The 15664-nt window shown below is 39.0% G+C and overlaps 2 protein-coding genes across 3 annotated transcripts in view; one reads left to right on the top strand and one right to left on the bottom strand.

Annotated features, from left to right (window-relative positions):
- Positions 1–4326, bottom strand: part of LOC140453589 (uncharacterized) — a 106764-nt gene extending 102438 nt beyond the window's left edge. The window contains exon 1 of the mRNA XM_072548397.1: positions 4044–4326. The gene's annotated coding sequence lies outside the window, so the exon portion shown is untranslated. The remainder of the gene's footprint in view (positions 1–4043) is intronic.
- A 4650-nt stretch (positions 4327–8976) lies between these two features.
- Positions 8977–15664, top strand: part of tfap2e (transcription factor AP-2 epsilon) — a 108132-nt gene continuing 101444 nt past the window's right edge. The window contains exons 1-2 of one of the 2 annotated variants that reach the window (XM_072548396.1): positions 8977–9423; positions 10041–10502. In XM_072548396.1, the coding sequence (XP_072404497.1) occupies positions 9397–9423; positions 10041–10502 (489 nt within the window). In that variant the 5' untranslated portion in view covers positions 8977–9396. The remainder of the gene's footprint in view (positions 9424–10040; positions 10503–15664) is intronic. The other variant, XM_072548395.1, reaches the window with a different exon arrangement.

The following is a 15664-nucleotide window of genomic DNA, read 5'->3' as shown; positions in this document are numbered from 1 at the left end:
TTTTCATGAGTCATTCAAATCAGTTCAAGAGTCAGTTTCTGTCAATCTGAAAAGGTGGCTGCAGGCAGCAGTTGGCTCTGAGGCACCGGAGACTCATTGAAGTCTCAAGGACCTTTTGAAAAAAAATCATCCATGGATGTCAGCATTTCTGGCTGGGCCATGATTTATAACCCATCCCTAGAAGATGCTATAAGTCTGGAGTCACGTGTAGGCCAGGTAAGGGTCAGGATGGCAGATTGACTTCCCTCAAAGTATGAGTGAACTAGATGGGTTTTTAATAACAGTGATTACATGGTAGGATAGCTTTTCGTTACAGAATTTGTCATGGGGAGATTCGATTCCATATTCCCAGAGCATTAAAGTGGATTTCTGACTTACAAATTCAGTAACATTAGTACTACATCACTGTCTGCCCAGAGGGTTAAGGCTCAAAGAAGTCCAGGAGCAGCATGTGTAGCTCAATGTAGCTGAGAAACTGGCAATCAAACAAGTACAGGGATTATGACAGTTCAGTGAAGCCAGATATTTACAAAAGAGCTAGAATATGCCAAGAGCAGGTGATAGAGTACAGCCTTGGAAATCCTAGAGGGTAGTTCCGAAAAGAGTTTTCAAACCATTGGCAGTTGAGCACCCTTTGGAGTAATGCTAAGTTGAACAGCTTTTGAGAAAAATCAGATGATAGATATTCTTTGTGAAAGAGACAAAGTTTTAAAGAGATTTGGGATTGACAGTATCATGAATACTTGGCTGGATTGCTAAAAATCTTGAGATTGGTCTTGACTGCATCTGCTTTTTCAGTGCCAACTGTGGGATGTTCATTCATAGTTCGTCTATCAAATCCTATTTAATTCATGTTAATTCTAGATATTAGAAAACAACTTGTGTGTATATATTTTAAATTGTGTTAGTTTCCTAATCTTGCATAGTGAAGTTTATATGTTTGTTTAAAAACACTGGAATCTTGTGGCTTTACTCTCTTGGTCAATATCTATAAGGTCAAATTTTGTATATTGTTAAACAAATGTTACTGGTCCCTAACCAGATCATGATATAAATTTAACAGTTCTGTTTTCGATCATAACATTTACCATTTTAGTTCTCTGACCTGCTTCTATTATGGCCTGTCTGCCTTTAGCCCCCTAAACTCTTCCAATAAAATTGAAAATTAGCTAGAACAACAGAATCATATTTTTTGATGAAGTATTTTGCAGCTTTCCAGACACTGAGTTCAACAATTTCAGATCATAATTTTTACTGTTATTTTTTAAGACTACAGCTATAGATGATGGCTTTGTTATTCCCATTCAGAATTTATCCATATCTGTCTTTTGTTTCTTTTCTTGTTGGTTTGGTTTCTCCTTTTGTCTTACATAAAGATGCCTTTTTAATTTAATTTCTCCTGCATTTTGCCTTAGTGCAGATCTTACCCTACATCCTTCAACTTTATTTCTTTGTATATGTGCTGGAAGTTGCAACATTTCTAACATATTCCAGTTCTTATGAAAGGCTATCAACCTGAATTGCTAATTCTTTGTCCCTCTCTAGACATCATAGAATCATAGAATTTAGAATCCCCACAGTGTGGAAGCAGGCCATTTGGCCCATCACACCGACCCTAAAAAGAGCTTATGACCCAGACCTAGCCCCCAGTATTTCCCATGGCTAATCCACCTAGTTTGCACACCCCTGGACACTATGGGCAATTTAATATGGCCAATCCATCTAACCTGATAATGCCTGACCAATTGACTATTTCTAATGTTGTATTTGTGTTTTTGATTCAGATTTGTAAAAATGTATTTGTTCATGGAATATGGGTACAGTATTGTTACATAGGCCAGCATTTATTGCCCATCTCTATTTGCCTTGACATGGTGATGATTAACCACCTTCTTGAACCACCTTTAGGAAGGGAATTCCAGTTTCCAGCATTAAGCATAAGTTGCCTTGTTCGAATGTGTTCATCACTTCTGAATAAGAACTTTCTGATAGCAGTCCAATTTTGGTTTTAATAGTTTGAACCTATAATCTTTTATGCTATTTTCATGGTTAATTTAAAATAATTACCCAGATTTACATTTTCAATACTGGTTTACTGTTTTTCATACCTCCATAGTAGAAGTATAATTTAGAAATCTCCTTTGTAGGCTGTAAAGTCCAAGTCTCTCTTTCGTTCCTCATAACTCAGATGTCTAACATTAGAGGGTCAGCCCTGTGGCCTTTATGTACACTGCCTCCAACATTTGAACCCTGTGTCACAATGACCAGAATTAGATACAGTATTCAAGGAGAGATATGACTACAGTACAATGTAGTTAGATTGTGACTGATAGGTCACAATATAGCAGAATTTTTTTTCCTTATCACTGTTTGGCTATTTATTTCTTGTTGCAGTTACATATGGAGTTGGTGCAATTTTTAGAGCAGTATGAGTGAACAGTATGGAGTTACCCTGCTTCAGTTAAAACTTAGTTCTATGCATTTTGGGACTTAAGGAGATACTCAGTACTTTACCAACTTTTATAAAGTTCTCAGTTTTTTTAAAGTTAGGGTTGTTAGCTTTTGTCTCCTGTGAAGCATCTTGCAATGTTTTACTACATGAAATAGACCATAAAAATGTAATTGTTGCTGATAATTCTTTAATTTTTTTCTAATTTTGAGACATTTTGCTCTGATGGCAGCTTTGCTGTTTGTTAATCACTCTGAAGGTGTGAGTGATTATGGGCATTGAGGGCAACACAGTATTTGGGAGCTGAATTGGCAGGGTAGGCAATTGTGTATCATCTTAACTAATCAGATTAGATGATTTTGAAATAAACGATGAATGGAGAAGGAACTGTAAATTAGAGAGGTGAATTAAATATCAAATCTGCTTTTTTTAAAAAGTAAGAAAGATTGGATTGCGGCAAGAAAATGGAAAGGATTTTTTAAAAAGTATGTATTATTGACATTTTCATATCGTCAACAATTATTACTTGAGGTAATTATTCCTTACAATTTTAATAGTTATTTTTCAATATCGAATAAGTAAATGGAAATATACAGTACTTTCCACGTCATTACAAATCACACTCAGTCTTGTAATCATTGGCTTATATTTTTTCGTGAGCTTCATGTACTAGTATCTATTAAGTACAATAACTTCAAGCCAATAGTTCATTTTAGTAGTAAGACAAACAGTGCGCTAGAGTTATTCGTACGAAGGAGGCAACCTTTGGACATATAGACTTTTCATCGCACGCCTGGCCGTCACATAAGTTTACTGTACCATTTAGGCTTACATTATAATGAATGTTACTAGCTTCATAATTATTTCCATAGCAAATCCTAGGCCAATTTTGAATTTAAAGCAGTTCGGTAAATTGCATGTACCATTTCACAGTTCTGTAACTGGTGTAAAGAAAGAGTTGCAAAAGCCAGAGTCCAAGCGCACGACTGAACTGCGTGAATGGTGTCATCCTCGACGAAGCAGAATATATTGTACGACGACTTTTCTGTGGGTTACATTGAGGTTAGTGACAAAGGAGCTATGCTTGGGTACACAAATAAGCCCTATCCCTAGGTGGTTAATTTTTAACATTGGAAGCCTCCAGGCGGCTTTCAGCCTTTACTGAGGGTAGGAGAAATTTATAAAGTTCCCAGCAGATTTAACATATTGTCCAGGGACTTTTAGAATGTGTATTCGTACCAAGCTGGAGTCAAGCTGCCTTCTTCAGGTGATCTTGTGCTGATTTAGAAGTTCGTGTACGTTTCCGTTTTCAAGTGGTACATGTGTCTGGTTCTCTATGTCTTTTCTACTGAGTACTTGCCCACTACTTTAAATAGGTTACCACCGGTTAGACCCAGATTTTTGTTTTGGTCCTGGAATCCCAGTTTCTGAAACATTTAGCACTGTGTAGAAAAGTTTAGATCAGCTTTTTAACGTAAATCACCAAATATTGCTCTGAGAACAAGACAAACGAATGGCTAGATTGTAGACACCCACGCAACAGGACCACAGGATATCAGTATCATTCCCTCAGCAAATAACTCTGAATACTCACAGAAACATTGCAATTTCGATTCAAGTAAAATCCAACTTCAATAACTTTGTGGGGAGGTGGCGACGACTGTTGTCCTCAGTTTGTATATGGAATAAACATCAGCGCATTGAATTCTGATATTTCGCGGTGATAAAGTCATTTGGTAGTTGGCAATGTCCTCGTGTATATAACTATTTCAACTGTTGTTATGCTATGGTTGCAACAGACATGAACTTAAAAGGTTTGAATCTATAATCTTTCAGTGCGTTCCACAGGGTGTCGCTGTGACACTGATACACGGGTCTGCTGGGGTGACGCAAGAAAATGGAAAGCTGCTTTGTATCCAGTACACTCGCCGACAGACCGCAAAGGAGAACTGTGAACTTTATGCATAAAAAGCTATGAAAATAAACACACATAGTGTGTGTGTTTTAGTGTTAACAATCAAACAGCAAACCTATGTTATCTTCCAATCAAAAGATGAGTAAAGGTTTCAATTTGAGTTTAATTTTAGAACTTTTTTGCAACAGTTTGGAACTTTGTTTGATATAAATCATCAAGCGGTTGATTTTAATAACTTTAGAGATATCTTGTCACATTTGCATCCTACGTGTGCATTAATGTGCCCGTGCATGTTGGGGATGGAGCGGTACATTTAATTTATGGAGAAATGTTGTCGCGGAAAATAATTCTGATAGAAAAAATTAAAATAAGTCGTCCTTCGGATTTCTTGTTTTGAAAAAAAAAGGAAGTAAATCGATTAGTAGTTTTTTTCTGCAAAGGAAATGGGTTTTGTAAAGCATTTTATAGTGAGTTTAATTAAAAGTAACTGTTTAAAGATGGAATTCAGGTTTCTTAAACGATAAGATTCACCCCCTCCTATTTCTCTGCTATCCCACGACAACAACAAAAAGCCGGGATTGCTGCAGGCGACAGAGGGAGAATTCAATTGATTTTAATGTGAGATCTTGAATCTGTATATGTCCCTCAAAGCTGACACCGAGAAACAAGACTAAATCTCCTAAAAACATACGAATTACACAAAGACAGCAGAAAGACTCGAATCGCATACACTTTTCTATCAGAAAGCATAACAGCGATGGAAGTTACACAAAGAAAGCATATTCTAAGCAGTTAAGGACGAGTAATAAAATATATTGAATGACATATGAGATCACAGCTCGTATGGAGAGCGCGACTAACACCCCTAACGATACTTCAAAACGGACACGCAAAACTGGAACGTATATGTAAAATGGCATGGTATTCAAATAGGGACCGTTTACAGACACTGGGTTGTTTGCACAGATGGAAATATTTGAGATCTATAAAGGAATCATTTTTCGATATAGTGTAATCAAAATAAGCGATGGAGTCAATTATGAAGATATAATCATTAAGATGCAAAGCATTTTTGAATTTAAATATGTGGAATACTATTACTAAAGGACTTAGAAAATACTGAGTCAAACGCCACTTCTATCAAATTATTTTTGTTTTATCATTTCCTGGCGTTCACCACTAGGAAATCGTGCGGATGTTGTGCATCGAGTGACTTGTGTAGCTTTAAACACTGGAGGAGACATCTTCTCCGGATTTGGGAAGAGGCAAACGTTTCCAGTCTTGAACAATTGATCAATTGTGTTAATGCTAATAAGACACAGTCAGTCTCCTTCTCTTTAAAATATCTTATGAATAACTAGTATCATCCCGTTAAAAACAACTTTAAATGGGGCCATTAATTTCCCGGTAAAGCATGAATAAGTCAGGCACCTTTCTCCCCAACCTCAGTCCCAAAAGCAGTAAAATAGACGGGGAAATTGAGTTTATTTTTCTATAATCAGAGTTTCTCAAGGTCCGACTACTGTCCCAAATACGCAGTGCCTCGTGAATTTCTACACTTTCGGAGACTAGGAAGCCTTATCTTGAAGAAGACGTTACTATTCCACTCGCAGTAATTACAAAACCGCCTATCTTTTTCTTTCCTTAGGTGGAATACAGACTTTAACCCTGTTGGCAAAAAAAGTATAAATTTATTTCGGGTGAACGTAATAAACTGATCGAACCCTTAATAAGATCAAGTATAAATGTGTGTCACTTATGCTGTAAATAGCCTTCCCAAATGAATGTACATATTTACATACACACACATATATAAATAGACATGGGAACAAACTTTTTATTGGTTTATTATATTGACATCTGGATTCAAGTTGATTTTGTACATCTGGTTTTCCCCATGGATTCTCCGGGAGAATATCTGTCCTTTTTGAAAAACAAAATGGGTTGGACGACATTAATGTTTAATGGGAGAAATTGAGAGTTTCGGTCATGACAAAAACATTCTTTAAAAAATGCAAAGGAAAATGCATTTATGGGTTTTAGCATTAGTCTGCAATAACTCTGAGGAAATATGTCCTTCGCTGGACATTATTCAAATGAGCTGTTTGATTAGTTGTGTGTGAAGTTAATTAGTATACACTGAGCAGAGTCTGGGAAATGTGCTTAAAACCCGTTCTTCTTGTTATGCAGCTTACCCGCTTTGCTTTAATCTGACAAATTGTGAATGTTTTGGAATATTTTGAGCATTCATAACGAAATGCATTATCAGTAAACAGTTCGTCTAAGCTGCCTCGAGGAATCGTTCTAGTCAGAATTCAAAAAGCTTTGTTTTTTTTTCACGGTGTAGTTCTTGCCACAAAGTGATGGTTACCGAGGTCGAGGCAATGCAACCGAATGAACAGAAGAAAGCCCAGTGCATCTAGTGCGCCAGTATTGCCACCAGTGAGAGGCACTAGTACCAACAATGTACATCTGTACATTAGAAATCACCTACACTTTCCCCACGCCCCCACTCCGCTACCCCCATTCCTCTATGTTTCTTACAGACATCGTTTCTCTGAACTGAAAAGAGACAATCCTTTCTCGTGCAACCAAACACGCATCATAAGCATGAACTCCCTCTTTTATCAATTCCTATTCTCACAGCCTTTTCTTCACACAGCATCTATCCCCAGATGGCCAAAATATATGTTATTTCTCCTAGAAATCGCAGAGAAAGCTCTTGTTTCTCGCAAAGGTTCAAATGCCTTTCGATCTAAATGGACTACTTCCACAAACTACAAATTGAATTTACACATCAATATCGTGTAGAGTCCGAATCCAATCCTTGTCGCCATAAAGATCATTCTAAATTAAGTTGTGTCTTTTTTGAGAGGGGGCTTTCTAATAATATTTAGTGGATGGGTTTAACTTTAAAGAAATTTGAGAAAGTATTTTTGTACGGTTTTGTTTCTTAAGCATTTTTGTATGGAAATTGAATTATTAATGTTCGAGTTATATGTCTAATGGTGCGACCACAGTAAATATAACCGACTCGTTGGGGATTTAAAATGTAAATCAGCCATCCCCCATGGCAATCCCGCTACGAAATAGTCATTACAACTGACCCAAACATTATTGTATTATTAACATTGCGGATATTCATACGTTGGAGTGAGGACGGAATATTTCTGAACGCAGTCTGGTTTACAGGTAGCAGCGAAGTTTAATTATTGTTCTGGTGTTTGTTATTGTATTGAGCCACGCTCCCGTCGAACAAATTGGAGTCTAATCTCCCTCGACCCATGTTTCGGTTGCACGAAGGGTCTGTGTGCGTGTTAGCGGCCATTTCTAAATTCTCCCATTCATTTGACGGGTAAATTCTAACTAAAATGTAACTAGTACAGTAGTAAGGGTGGCCGATTAAGAGCAATTGGAAGGAAGAACACGAACACAGTCCCGGACCTACGTACTTAATCCAATCATTCATGTATTGCACCTGTTAATGTTCATCGTCCTCTCAATATCATTAATTTAGAAATGTAAATGGGATTTTGTCAGCGCGCTTTCACATTGCAATAGGAATGCTGCACATTCACTGCTGCTATTGCAATCTGAAACTTCTTTCAAAATATCTGCAGGAGTAAAGAGTAAATACAGTACAGACGGACAGGAACGATAAAAAAAAAGACTTGGGTACCTGAAGTGATGTTAACAAAAGCTACACAAAGGAAGCACCACGCAAGACTTTTAAATGAGTTCCTAGCTAGATTGTGTGCGCCTTGATGTTTACTCCGGAGATAATTTGTTAAACGTCTCTTTTGTATGAAAATAGCAATATTTAATCATTAAATCGAAAATGTTGATATGTCGACTATAGCACAGAAACCAACAGTGCAGTTACCTGCACTCCGCACAGAAAGGAGTTTATGAATATTTAATTACCGCGCTCTGAATAATTTTTAATCTCATTTCATTTCCACACGTTCACCGAACTATTACAAAACGATACTAAACAAACATGTACTGTATTTGGTTTTGGTTTGCTATCGGCGGAGGCGACGATTCTCCGACGCTGAAGCGGACGTGGAAATTCGGGAAAGATTCAGCAGCAGGCCGGCCAGTCCTTTCAGACTGGTTTCAAAAGCAGCGAAGCCTCAAGCGACGCCAACTGCTCAGTGCATTCAGATTTAAAACAAGCCCTGGGGCAACATCCCTGGACTGTGGAAAGGGTAGAAAAAACCTAACAGCGCAGCGATTGCCGGCTTCCACCGTCCAGACGTCCCTCAAACTTTCACCAAGTTATCTTGCTGCAAGATTGGAACAAAGTCCAGACTGAAATTGATGTTATTTTATGCGCTTCTTTTCTACGTATAAAAGGAGACCTTTTAAAAATTGTGTTTATTTTCTGTAAAATATCAACGGTTAATCTGCATTACGAATAGCCTGTGTCTTTTTAGCCCCTATCCTTGGGCTTTGGACGATTTACACCGCCGCCCCCCCCCCACCCCACCTCCCCAGCAGCAGTCACTTTGCATCCGGTATGTGAGAAGCTGCGAGCAGTGAGAGCTGAGGAGCGCGCTGACAAGTCTTAATAAACAAAGTGCAAAACGTATTTATATCGTCTCTGGCTTTTCTTTGTAAATGTCTCGATTCGGCTCCTTCGCTACTTTCCTCTCCCTCCCAGATCAGGAGTTGTTCCATTTGACACAGGAAGTGCGCGTCCCCGGAGCCGTGTCGGGAACGCGCGGCGCTCGTTCACGCTCGGCTGATTAGAGATTTGCTGATATTTAATAGAAGAGAAAGCCCGGACTCAGTGAGAGAGACAGAAAGAGAGAGAAGGAGAGAGAGAGAGAGAGAGAGAAAATCGGACCCAATCCTTTCCTCCAACTCCTATAGCTTGGTTTCCTCTTTCAAATATATCCCCGACAGACGGATCTTTATGGATTTTGGGCTCGTTTTCTCCTCATTCTTTGGAGTGTGTTCCGATTGACACAAAAATAGAAACAAGAAACTGGGATTGTTCGGGATTTGGTGTCCCTAGATCGCACAGATGTTGGTGCACACATACGCTGCAATGGTAAGTCCGGCGGAGAGGGGAAAACGGGGCCGTTTAATGGGATTGAATCTAAATTGATGAAATCGTCTGGGAGAAATTTTTACAAAGCCGGTCTTACCAAGTAATGTACTACAGATGGTTTACCTGACTCGCATTGTTTTTTTTTGTCCTCATCGCTTTCGTTATTTTGGACAACTTTTCACATTTCACAATACAGCTGAAACTCCCACATGATGCAACTTTGATACGTTGGGACACAACGTAAACCGGGGGCTGCGTGCATGTGAAGGGGATGGGGGGCTATGTTTTCCTTTGGGCTGGGACTCAGTTTTATTTCTAGATATGTGGCCGATCTATTTGATCCCACCAACTTACGGGGGTGGGGGTGGGGAGAGCGCAGATGTAGTTTTAAATCGAGGCAGAAGTCAAGCAGAGAAAAACAATTAAAATAATGGCACCAAGCTGTAAGCGAAAGTAAGAATGACATGAAAAAAATAAGTTTTTTTTACAAGATCAACTATACATAAAGTCATATTAAAACTGGAAGGGGATTATTACATAGCTTTGGCCCAGTCTATCTTTTATGCACACAGTGAGTTCCGCTCCTATGATCGTATCTCTTGATTTCTCTCACCCAGGATCGGCACGATGGGATGAACGGTAGCCACAGTGCCCGCCTCGCCCAGCTCGGCTCCATGAGCCAGGCGCCCTACTCCACGGCCCCGCCGCTCTCGCACACCCCATCCTCGGACTTCCAGCCGCCTTATTTCCCGCCGCCCTACCAGCCTCTGCCCTACCCCCAGAGCCAGGAGCCGTACGCTCACGTCAACGACCCTTACTCTCTGGCCAGCCCCCTGCACCAACCCCAGCAACACCCGTGGCAACAGAGGCAGCGTCAGGAGGTGGCGGCTGAACAGGGCATCCTGCATCAACCCCGAGGTCTCTCCCAGTTGTCAAGCCTCGACCACCGCCGGGATTACCATGGGATCCGGCGGCCTGACGTGCTGCTCCACTCCGGCCACGGCCTCGACACCAACCATGGACTGGTGGACACACTCGCTCTTCATGCCCTCAATCATCACGGATTGGACGATGTACAGGTACAGTCCCCAATACACTGAACACTTGATGAGTTATATGCATACCAGAAAAAATTATGTTTCTAATCACTTCAGGCGAAAGTTTTAGAGGGAGAAAAAGATCCAGAGGAATTTGACTCAAATTAAACCTTCAGTTATTTATGACACGGTGCTATTGTTATATTGGGCAATTTGTACTCATAAACTAAAATATCTGAAATAAACAGAGCGTAAATACTTGCTAAGTTTACAGTGAAGTGACTGGCTTTTTTGTGCTGCACCCAGTATCCTTGCACTCGTTGGACACTCAGTCCGGCAGAAGGCGATTGCATTGTTTGCAAACGCTGACAATTATTTACTATGACTCGCCAATATGAAAAAAAAATCTATTTTAACCTAGTCGAATCCTCTCAATTATATAAATATATTGAGAAAAAAGAAAGTATATTCGCTTTATTTACGAATGAGTGTTTCTGACTCAAAGGCGAACATATTGCAAGTTTTAGTTTAATGTTGCAAGTATCTTGATTTTTAAATAGCTAACTGATTTGGCCAATGGTATATTAACAGCTTTATTTCGTTAGTAAAAGATTTTTTTCCCAATTTTTGCATTACTGAGGCACTGTCTGAAAAATAGGCGATGAATGTGTGTGTGTGGAACATATGATTACGGGTCCTGGTACTTATGAATCATTGTGACCTATATGCAGCACTCTTGACAACAACGAGTTGGTTAGGGAAGAAAAACTAAAAATTCATTTAAACCAAGGAGAAAGTGACAGTTTATAATACAAATGTTTCATTATTTTCACACTTCCGATTATGGGTTTTGTCCGGCTCTCTTCCTCCCACTATTTCTCTCGGTTTGTGTGAAGGATTTGTATGGTCTATTGGCTTATGTTTAAGCTATGGCTCGCTGATCAGAACGCAACCTGACAAGTTTCACTAAACACGACTGGATTTAGATGTGGTATGACGGTACAACCGCAGCAATCCCTGTAACATGCACAATGCGAAACAAATTTACCGGGTACTGGATAGGACAACAGTGAATGCCACAACGCAGAGTTTCCAAATGTGTGTTTTCTTTATTATTGAGCCTGCCTTTTCCCATAGATCTGTGAGTTGGGGGAGGTGGGGGAGCTGTTCTCTACACAACTCGATGATGTCTTTCCCCCGTTTTTTTGTTAAAAACAGAATGATTCCTGGTATCAGGTGGAAATGTTTTTGCAGCTTCAATCTCAGTGATACACAAGCAAATTAAAAACAAGGCCAAGCGAAACGTTCACTGTCAGTGTTCGCTTTCCGTCTTCCATTCAGCTAACTGCAGTTGCAAACAATAAAAGTGGTTTAAATTGGCTTTATTTCGCGTGGAGCTCTTCATATGATTTGTTCAAGGCGGCCGAGTTGCTGCGAATCAAGTCGAGAGCGATTGGAGTTGAGCATATCACTGGTGGCTCCCTGTCCCTCCAGCATTGGCGGGATTTCTTCATCCTCATCTCGGTGAATTGCTCCACTAAAAGATTTATTTTTGTCTAATTATAGGTTTTGTAATTACTATTCGCTTTATTAATTCCGCAAGTTAATCCTGTGCGTGACACTTAGCAGAGAGAGAAATTACTCTAAATTCAACACGGCAAAACAAAACGTCCGAGAGAATTCATCTGTGATCGAAAACAAAATCAATTTAATCATTAGATAGAAAGATTGAGAGACAGCTGTAAAGTGCCCGTTATACATGGGTTGCTATCATAAAGAAAAGTATGTCCACTGGTGCGACAATGCTTCCCTGGTTGTACGTACAAGCTTTGTCTATAATAATTTTATAACTTAAGTGCAAAGTAATATTTAATAGGATTTTCTCTAGCTTGATCTGTTCAATCTCTCGTCCCCATTGTAAACTGTGTGCTGAGGTCGATTTGCTCACTGTAAATTGCAGGGTTTTGATTCTGTTATTATTATTATTGCAAAGTGTTCTTTGATTTCCCGGTCCCAGTGCCAGAGTTTGGTCTGTGTAAGTATAATATCGAACAAAGAGGTGCCGAAAAAACGAACGCGATTAAGTTTCAGAATTGACATACAATTTGCGAACATTGTGCGTATTAAAAGTCCCCATTTCTAACTCGGCGTGCATTTTATAAATTGCTTGCGAGTTTTCTCAAAGGGGAATGAAAATCTCACCCCTCCCCTGTTCCTCGGACACCACTCACTCCTTAGCTACCAGCAAAATTCGAGTAGAGCTAATGAAACTATATTGCATTTTCCATAAAATGGACGATGGATCAAGCCTGTGGAATGATAAATAATAAGAGATACGATAGGAGTTATAATCTACAGATACATAACAATAATGCACTCCGCCGTTTTGCGCGATTAACCAAATTTATTGCCGAACTTCACATTATACACCTAAGACTTTTTATTAAGAAATCTAAATTTTAAATAGATTCAACCGGTACTTGTCCAGTTAATTTAAAATTGGCATCAGTTAGCTGGCAAGTTGGCAAAATGACCAGTGGAGATATCTCCTAAAGAAAAGTGATATTTTCTGTTAAAATGACCAATTCCGTCCTCACTGTAACCTGATAGTGATATGACAATCGGTCTTTTATAGGGAGCGAACTTTAACCACAGCTTTAGCTAAACTAGTTTGAAGATGCTTGCTACCAGAAATATTACATCCGCAGGGCGGATTAGCATGTAATTCACGTTGCAGGAGTTTGGATGTAAGTTATAAAACCAGGTGCGCAATTTAACGTCCAGAAGCGGCATTTTCAAACCAGGTGTCAATTTATTAACAAACGGATTGTCACCAGTGTACTCTCTCTGCCTCTGGTCAATAATTATTTCAGAATAATGCACTCCCTGAAATTAAGCAAAGAACTGCGGATTTTGGAAATATGAAACAAAACCAGAAAGTGCTGTGAAACTCAGCAGGTCTGATAGCATTTGTGGAGACAGAATACAGTTAACATTTCGAGCCTAGTGGCCCTTCTTCAGGAACTTCTTCCTCTCTCTACAAATGCTGCCAGACTTGCTGAGTCTCTCCAGCAATTTTGTTTCATAATAACATCCTTTGCTGTTTCCAGTGTTTGTTTCTCTTTAGAACTGAAATTCCCACTGAGTACGGACAAATTTAGAGTCTATTTCAATTATAAAACTATCAGGTGCTATTTCTCACCTTGATCTCGGCGTAATGGATAATGACGGATTAATGGCGTTTTAATCAGACCTCAGTGCACTTTGACATAAAGTATGGCCTACAGTCTAAACAACTTCATTAAAGTAAATTCCGAAATACTGTCCAACTTTCCAGGTTTTCCACTCCTGAGGACCAAAATATAGCCACGTAGACCGGGAGTGAAAGTACTGTGTAAACTCGTCAGATACAATGTATTTTGGGTAATAAAGGAAGTTTGATGACTTCCGGCTTTATGAACATTTACTCCTTAAAGAACTCGAGAACCCCGGGACATCTTGTAAATGATCAGAACAGATACAGCTCAAACCACAAGCACCTGGAAAATAAAGTTAATTGCGAAGAATCCGTGGAATGTTCGAACTTGCTTGGATTTTACTAGTTTGTTACACGAAGGTGCTGCCTGTGCGAGCATGTTTGGAGAAGGCATGGGGTGGGGTGGAGGGGATGGGGGGTGGGGAAGGATAATTTCATTTAGCTGAGCTTCGATTCAGCTCCATCTCCCGCTCCTATTATCACACTCCTTTCAAAGTCACATTTCCTCTTTGTGCCACATTCCTGCTATCTCACATTGTCCCAAATATTACATTCCCTCAATACCAGATTCTCCTTAACGTCACATTCTTCTCAGTATCATAGTGCTTCTAATGTCATATCCCCATCCTGTCATTTCTCTCCCATACCTCCTTTCCCCTACAATCGAATTATCTTAATGTTACACCCCACTAATAATACCTCATAAGGTCATATTCCTCCTGACATTGCATTCTTTTAATAATTATAGTATTAAATATTATATAATAACAATATCCCAATCCCGACTATGTCACATTCCCCAAGTATCATAGTCGCCCCAATATGATGCTGTCCCCAGTATTGCGTTTGTTAAGATTCGTAGGTAATAAAACTGGGGGCTATTTTTGAAATCATGTAAAAGCAAATATAAATTCTTGATATCTAAACATCATAGTTGGAAATCAAGATTCGAGATTTGTTCTTACACTCCTTTCAAATGTAGAATTGACGGAGATCTGGCTCGTGTGTGCGAGGGTGAGAAGAAAAGTAGGAGATATAAAATAATGGTAAATAAGTCAGATAGGAACAACGGAAAGAAAATCTTTCTATAAGCGAACACAGTGAGGTAGAATTTTCCACATTAACCTAACTTACGTTGGTGCAGAGTATTCTTGCTTGTTTAAAATCTATATAATGTCAAAACCGGGAAAACAAATTGCGAAGCTGACCACGGCTCTTTGTTTATTCTTTGGGACATGAAACTCGTCCAGATTAAAAGTTCCGTCTGTGTCCTGAAATAGTCACTCTTGTCCTTATCTGATGCGAATAATTTTGATATAAAGCTATACTCACAAATTAGTTCTTACTGGCTTTGTTTTAATCCATTCTCGAGACTAGAAAATTGACAAAATTCACTTAGGACACACAGTAACTTTTAACTTTGCATAAATCGCAGCTCTGCCTAATATAGGGTTATGGCGTATTAATGGTTATTACCCGCGCAGTATCATTTAGTCTTGTTAGCTTCTGTAATTATTGTTTAAGATTTAAAATGCGTAAAGCATTAGTCAATATAACTTATTTTACAGCTTCGGGATAAATGTTAATTTTCAAAGTTGCATTCTTTAAAGTTAAAGCTTAATTTGATTTTCAATTGTCTTATTAGATTGCCACGTGCAAACCTCCAATATTAAATCCACATTTTTTTTTCAAAAATGCTGATTGGTAGGTTAACTTTTACCTGAGAACTATAAACTCAATTATATTTCGTCCCCTATCTGTTGAGGACTTGACACTTCAGAATTAGTCCTGAACCATGTACTCTGTATATAAAGATAACTTCTAAAAGGGGAATATCTTTGATCAAGCCAAGATAGTTCCAGTCAACACTTAATCTTGAATCGCGAGAGCCGCGTATTAAATGCTTATATTTATACTGCAGCAATGAAAAGCAAAGGACTCAATTCCG

Source organism: Chiloscyllium punctatum, chromosome 27 (genome assembly GCF_047496795.1).
Source record: "Chiloscyllium punctatum isolate Juve2018m chromosome 27, sChiPun1.3, whole genome shotgun sequence".
NCBI lineage: Eukaryota > Metazoa > Chordata > Chondrichthyes > Orectolobiformes > Hemiscylliidae > Chiloscyllium > Chiloscyllium punctatum.
The sequence above is the reverse complement of the archived record's forward strand: the minus strand, read 5'-3'. Positions and strand labels throughout refer to the sequence as shown.